This window comes from Lepisosteus oculatus, chromosome 15 (genome assembly GCF_040954835.1).
Source record: "Lepisosteus oculatus isolate fLepOcu1 chromosome 15, fLepOcu1.hap2, whole genome shotgun sequence".
Taxonomy (NCBI): domain Eukaryota; kingdom Metazoa; phylum Chordata; class Actinopteri; order Semionotiformes; family Lepisosteidae; genus Lepisosteus; species Lepisosteus oculatus.
This window is the reverse complement of record NC_090710.1, coordinates 24,215,424-24,222,770: the sequence shown is the minus strand read 5'-3', so window position 1 is coordinate 24,222,770 and position 7,347 is coordinate 24,215,424. Positions and strand designations below refer to the sequence as shown.

The 7,347-nt window shown below is 35.3% G+C and overlaps 1 protein-coding gene across 2 annotated transcripts; it reads right to left on the bottom strand.

The window, feature by feature from the left end:
* Positions 1-3,367: 3,367 nt before the first annotated feature.
* On the bottom strand, positions 3,368-7,303 carry c15h2orf49 (chromosome 15 C2orf49 homolog). 2 transcript variants are annotated; one of them, XM_015364398.2, is made up of 5 exons: positions 7,192-7,303; positions 6,782-7,027; positions 5,514-5,689; positions 4,886-5,255; positions 3,368-3,799 (listed from the first exon to the last, which is right to left on the bottom strand). In XM_015364398.2, exons 2-5 carry the CDS (start codon positions 6,905-6,907, stop codon positions 3,743-3,745), a joined length of 729 nt encoding a protein of 242 aa, XP_015219884.2. In that variant the 5' UTR covers positions 6,908-7,027; positions 7,192-7,303; the 3' UTR covers positions 3,368-3,742. The 2 variants fall into 2 exon arrangements, with proteins under 2 accessions (XP_015219884.2, XP_006639314.3); XM_006639251.3 differs by having other exon boundaries at positions 6,782-6,997.
* Positions 7,304-7,347: the final 44 nt, after the last annotated feature.

Here is a 7,347-nt window from a genome sequence, read left to right as displayed (position 1 = left end):
TAAAATTTCACTTTAATTTGGAAATTACATTGGATTAAATACACTAACATTTCAGCTAAAAAAGTTTATTTTGTTCATTAATTTTGTCTTTATATTTAATAATGTTTTACCAATGGTCTCATTCACAGAGAGAAAGCAGGTGTGGCTAAAAGATGAAGTATTACTATTCAAAACTGATTATAATTAATTTTAAGAATCCAACCAAAATACATTCTATGTTTGTATCCTACTTCATCTTGCTCTGGGAATAAAATCACATTTAAGCAAATTTCTGAAATGAACCCACTATTAAGATTAATAATGACAAGAAAATTGAGTATTTTTTATGTTTCTGTTTTTAAACATCTGATTTGGTCTAAATAAGCCTAATTTTGTGGTATTGACATTTCTAATTACTCCACTATTGCATGTTACAATTAATATTTTCATTCATGTTATAAAATGACATGAAATTCGCTAAATAAAAAAATACTTATGGACCAATATTTTTTTCAAGAATATGAAGCAGTACCACAGTACCACATTTACTTCAGTAGATATTTTCCCCTGCTTTTTATTCTGCTTTCATTTAGGATTTTTGACAACCTGACTGAAATATCTACCTTGGGGGCTTCAATTAATATGAGGATGGATCACAACACAACCTTCTGGATTTATTTGCCGTGTTTTCATCTGGATTGCTAACGGATTCTTTCATCAAAAGGAAAAATTATATCAGCACACAAGACGGAATATAACAACCGACGCAAAGTGGAAGAGTGTTAAAAAAAGTCTGCTCCTTCTTCTTTTTCATCACCCTGTTTCGGCTATAATATCTTGGCACCAAAAATATCACCTCTTAAAAACACACTTTAACACATATATATATATGACAAACAAATCAAAAGCCTCAATACATAAAATTATTGAAGCATTGGAGAATAATGTCAAGGACATGGTGGTATACTCCACCCCTCAACAGAGAGTGTGTTAATAGTGTATTTCCCATCCTACAAGTAACTCGGGACAGGCTCCTCTGTAACGTCTAAAAATTGTACTCTAAAAAACAAGAGAAGTAATTCATAGACTATTAACACAACAACATGGTATAATACACATTGACTTGAAATTTGACAATAAACTGCAGGACTCATCCTTCTTTACATTCTTACACATGTAATATTACGGAGCTGTAAAAAAATACAGGATCATAGTTTTTATAAAAATCTCTAATAAAAGCAGGTATCATAGCAATGAGACAGTAATGGAAAGTCAACACGGATACAGAAATGGTTGGTCATTTGACATGTTATTGAGGTCTTTGGACAACCAACAGCAGTAACGGAGGCAGAGCGTAGGATATGATATGGATTTTCAGAAGGTTTCTGAAACTCCACCACATAAACAAGGTGAGGCAAGTTGTGGGCAATCACAGTATCAGGAGTGCTGATCTTCCTAATTTATACAAATAAACGAGTTTCTGGTAGCTGGCTAAGAAGTTACTGTATGTTCACGGGTGATACCAAAACGAGACAACCAGCAAACACTGTTGAAGCGTCAAAGGAAATTCAAAATGGTTAACACGAGATGTACTGTAAGATTTGGCAAACATTTGACATATTAAATTTAACGGAGAGAAGTGAGAGAAATTTAACTATCAGCAGGTATTAAAAAATAAATATAAATACAAGGCAGAAACCACAGACAATGTCGGTGATTATAAAGACAATACTGATAGCACTGAAAGACTAAACATGTTATATTAAAGATTTATAATAAAACGTATTGATTTTTAAATTAATTTGAACACTACCATGTTGAAGTTGCAGAATATAATAGAATGAGGAATATCCTGTATAATTTTCACCAAGGTACACAAATGATTGTAACTTTCTTACTTGATGCCCTACGCCGAAATGCTAAATACAACGGAATCTTTGTACAGAGACCACAGCTTGCAATGCAAGTTGATTTAGCACAGTAAAAATTCGGTATTCGCGTGGGTTGGGTGCCTTTAAGTTTCCGCAAATGGCAGGACTTAATACCTTCTGAGGAAAAACTGGATAGGGTTTCGCATCGTTTGAAACAAGTATTTCTGTACTAATATTTTTATAATTGTTAACTATTTCAAAAACAGATCACTGTCATAGTATACCCTACCCTGTATAGGTTTTTTTTCCTCAGAGTATTATAAATGACTACTATAAATGCATAGTGCTACTACACTGAAATAAGTTTATTACAGTACAGAAATAACGGAGAAAAAAGTGAATGAAGTGTACTCCGTCTCAACACACTCCTACGGTTTGTCTAATTTCCTTTGATATCCTTTTCCGCTAGACAGACGAGAACGGAGATTGTGTTAATTTAGGGGACGTTTTTGCTATTTAAGGTTTCTTTTATTTCGCAGCGCAACACTCACATACAGGTATTACGTTCTTATAGAAGATCTACACATTTAACGCTTTCCTAAAGCAAACCAAAGCATAACTCATGATACACTTCTCCATAAACATGTCAACTCTTTGCCGAACTATGCTTTGACTTTAGGGACCGATGCAAGTCAGTTCAAGTAGATCCGCCAGATGAAGATGGGCAGTTGGGTGCCAGATCTACTTTCCTACTGCGTTGACTGAAAAGAGGCGATTTTATCCCGCGTATCTGGATAAAACAGTCACCAATAATTTCGCACCGAGTTAAACTGCGAATGTAGAACTCGCGAAAACTGAGGTTTTAGTGTTCCTTAAATCCTGATACCTCCATAACCTGCTGTCTTGTAAACAGGAATGCAGGTTGAAATCTCCAACTTCATAAACTTTAAAACCCTGAAAAGTACGTTTACAATGTTAATCAGAAGACACGTTTTTTAAAAAAGGTCCACTAAAGTCTGGAAAATACTTTTCAGTTTTTGAAGCTGCTGGACAAATTGTTCTCAAGAAGCAGTGAAATTAGATCCTTTTCAAGGAGAGAAAAATTGATTAAAAGATGGGTACCGTCTAGAATTGCCAAGTTATTAATAAGACTGCAGTAAAAATAATGATTTTTTAAACTTTCCTTTCAGTGCTAGTCTTTGCATGTTTAAAATATAACATTCAGAGAACTGTTAACAATAACATGAGTAGTGTAGCAATACCAGCAGTAGTGATATCAGTAGATGTCAACTTGTCAGAATTTGAAACAAAGAAACTTTCATGTGTAAGTGTGAATATGACTATTTTTCAGACATCGACCAAACTGATTTTCATTAACAGGGTCTAAATGACACAAATTGTCCTTTGTAAACAGCAAGTATGCTGTAACCTGCTGTGATGTCTGTACATATACTGCATAATAAAGAAATTAGGCTGTCAAGGTCTTTCAACTGCTAAAGTGACAATTATGACTTCAGTTCACAGTGAATTTACCTTTAATAAAAATAACAAAAAACTATCACTAACCTTTGCATAAGAGTCACATCAGAAAAAAAGTGTTGCACAGTAAAAACATTTGAGTAAAAACACTGCTTTTACATTGCTTACTACGCGTTCAATTTGTAGAGGCTTTTAGAAAAAATTATTAACATTTGGGACTTTAAGGGCACTTAAAATTATACATATTTTTATTAAGAGTACAAGTCCAAGTCATGTAATTAGTTTTCCAGTGATTTGCTGCTGCAGAACCAAACTGTAAAGTACCATAAAGGCAATGCTGTGTTCACTCTCTTTTTAAAGACAGACTTTTCTCTTTTTCATTTCTGTAGTTAACAAACACCTACAGAACCATATTATGGCCATGTAACATGCTGAATTTTCTTCTTGGGCTCTGGTGACTTCTGTTCACCCTGGGAAATAAAGAAAGTTTTAAATCAGAAAACATTTAAAAGTGGAATATGCAGATTACAATTTCTGGAAAATGGCTAAACCGACCTACAATTTTGTTCTTCAGTCACATGTCACAAACCATGTCTCACATTAAAATGTTTTTTTGGTTAAAACAGTCTGATATCTGTAATACTACTAGTGAGCATTCATGTTTTTAGCGCTTGTGAAGAACTACTACACAGTTAAACTGTGACAGATAAGCCACAAAATGTGTGACAAAAACTAAGGTCGTGGATGGTGGCCTAATGCACATACTCAAAGGTTTTTCCAATATCTTCTTATGAACTGCACCACTAAATAAACTGAAACTTTACAAAATGAATCAATCAAAATCTTTTCCAAATTTACACAGGGAACGAGGGTGCATTTATTTTTGTTTTGAGGAACAAAGCCTATCACTCAAAATGCTTCTGTTTAAAAAACTGTTCATCTGATTAATATGATCAACTTCATAGTTTCAGGAGGATTCATTTATGTGAAAATGGGATTACTGTGTAAAACAAGATGGATCCCTGACCACAAGCTACCTCTTATGGCTTGTATTACCTCTTTGCCGCTTATATATGGCTTGTATTACCATCTCCTGCCGTTTAAAAATAATTTGGTCAATTCCATCTAAATATAGCATTATTCTAATGAGCGAATCATTAACATCTGAAACACTGTTGTTGTATATACAAATATGGCCACAAATTACTTCAGATGTGCGCCTCATAAGCTTTTTCTAACCACACTAGACCACCCAATCTCTCGGGAAAGCATAGGTTCTTTTGGAAATTTCCTCTGTTCAAGGACAGTTTGGCCACTTGCCTCCAAACCTGGTGGTCTAGCTACAAATGGTAAACATTTGGTGAAATGGTGTTCCTGCATGGGGCTGCCTTCAAAATGACTTGTGGTTTCCTATCATAAAATGTTTTTCTTTTCCAGGTTTGTAAATTGACTTTCATTTTCCAGGTTTTCAAGGAGATGTCAAATTCTTGCTTTAATCGACTACAAAAAACAATGTATACAGACACTGAGATGGCAGGGGCATAGACTTCACATACCGTAGCTTCTGACTCTCCTTCTTTGGGTGCTACTCTCTTTAATTTGATAGTTGTGCCTCCAGTTGGGAGTGTGGATGACGGAGCTTTTCCATTTCCTGTGGGACTCCTGTGAATGGTTGCAACATTGTTCTGCGCCTCTTCTTTACCACTCAAGTGATTGGCAGAGCTCCTGTGGGAGTCATCCAAGGAGCAATTGGCTGATGGACCTGACAGTCTGCGAATGGTGTTGGTGAGGTTTCCTGATGGTGGGGGTTTCAAACGATCCACTGCTCCAGATCCAGCCTCTGTCTTCTTTAGTTTAATACTTGTTTTTGTGGAGCTGCCATCAAACACTATCAGGGGTCTTTTTCTAGAATTGTCACACGCAGAACTACAAAAAGATAAAAGTGCTAATCAAATACAGCCATAGACAAGTGTTAGCATTCCACATCTCTTAGATTTATGAATTTATTGAGTTTAACCAACCAAACATTTTCTTAACACTTTAATCTGTTAATCACTCAAGCAAGTATCAGATTTCGAGTGGATGAACTATTTTAATCCACGGCATATGACTAATGTGTGTTTTCTCATATCTAATTTATTGTGGGAAGGTAACATTTTACCATGAGATAAACAAACACTGTACCCCTGTTGCTGTGAAGACCTGTTAGCTGGAGATTGGAGCGCCCGAATCTTTTCCATTCTTTTCCCCCAGCGGCTACTGGGCAAGTCTCTCTGAGGCAGAGGAATAACATGCTGAAGGTACAAGTTTGTGAGGTGGTCTCTGTTTGCCTCTTTCTCTTTTTCAACAGGGATCTTTTTCTGTGGGAAAAGTGATTTGGTTAAATGACATCTTACAGTCGTATATATATTTACACAGAACCATCTGTAAGATGTTATAGATTGCGTCTAGAAAATGTTAAATTTAAAAAACTGTTCTTAAATGAATGTGCTATTTTGCTCAACTTTTGCCATACCGAAAACAGATCATATTACCTGGATTTTGTTTTATTTCATGCTGAATGCACATATTGCCTACAAATCATTACTTTTTCAAGCTAGAATGTTACCATCATTACAGCATCAAAAAATGGTTTTATTTCTAGCACCATCACAAAATGCTCAGCAGATAAACGATGAAAAATGATGCTGCTGATAAATACTTTTGATCCCATTCATATTAATTTGTTCACTGCAAAACTTGCTTAGTTGAAAGCATTCCACTATTAAGTTACACCATAAAGGAATAAAAACTTTTACACTCCTTTTTTTCCCTGTATATTAAGGTACCTGAATGCTTGGGTTGGACAAACTTCAGAACTGTTTGAATGCAAAGGTTTAGGTCTATTTAATGACAGTTCATCTGTATCAGAAATAAGCTTTCATATAAATAAAAGAGAAGGAGGAGAATAATTTACTCAATATACATGTCAGATGATCTGGACTAATTAAAGCACGTAAATACGGAAAACGGATTCATCAATTTGCATTTAAATTACCAACATTCAAAAACGGTATGGTGTGAGTCTGTAATTATTTTAAGTCATTCTTTTTTGACAGTGAATTATGATGCACATTCTTTAGCGTAGACAGACTGACACTAATATGGTCAAACAACAAATTATAAACCAAGATAAAACAATCGCAATGCTGTTCATAAGCATACTCCAGCGTTGATCTTCCATTTAGTAAAACGCTTTCATTTAGTACGAAATGACAATCATTGTCATAATATCATTCTTTTTAGGAGTGATGAAAAACTACTTCACGCATTCACTTCAACTGTAGATTCATTATCCCTAACTTTGTGGTGAATCGATATTACAAAGCTTGCACATCACAATTCTCTCGAGGTTGAATTGATATATAACCTGCAGATAAATTGTCCTCTGGAATACAAACATTACCACTGACCTCGTATAACGTCAAAAGAATGAAGTCTTGAGAAAGCAGCTCAGGGTGTAAGAGGAGATCTGTGTTCACGACGCTTTTCTCGTTATTCTTCTCCTTCTTTCCACTTGCATCATAAGCATCCGCCATTTCCCTCTTCAGACCAACCAGTCCCACAATGCTCGGCGGCTCAGATCATCTGCTTATTTTAACTCTGTCTTCCCAAGATCGAAACGGTGACTATTGCCAGAAAATAATACCTTTACATACCTGTTGTAATTATAGAAACAATGAAAAAGAATAAAGTCTTAAACTCGTCTACTTTCTTAGAAAAGTCCACAACATTGTAGTAAAACGTCAAAAGTTCCGCTACAAGTTGAATATCAATGTCAAAACACACCCAATCATACCAAAGGAAATTTTATTCTACTTACAGTTATGTTTTATTGCTCATGTTACTCTTCAGACAGATGGTTGCCCAGAACAGAATTTGCATTACGTTTATTTTTATCCCTTAATACAGGCTGCCGCTTGAGTTGTTTTATTACTGACGTCACACATGCGACCAGTTTGTCCCAGACTCACGGCGC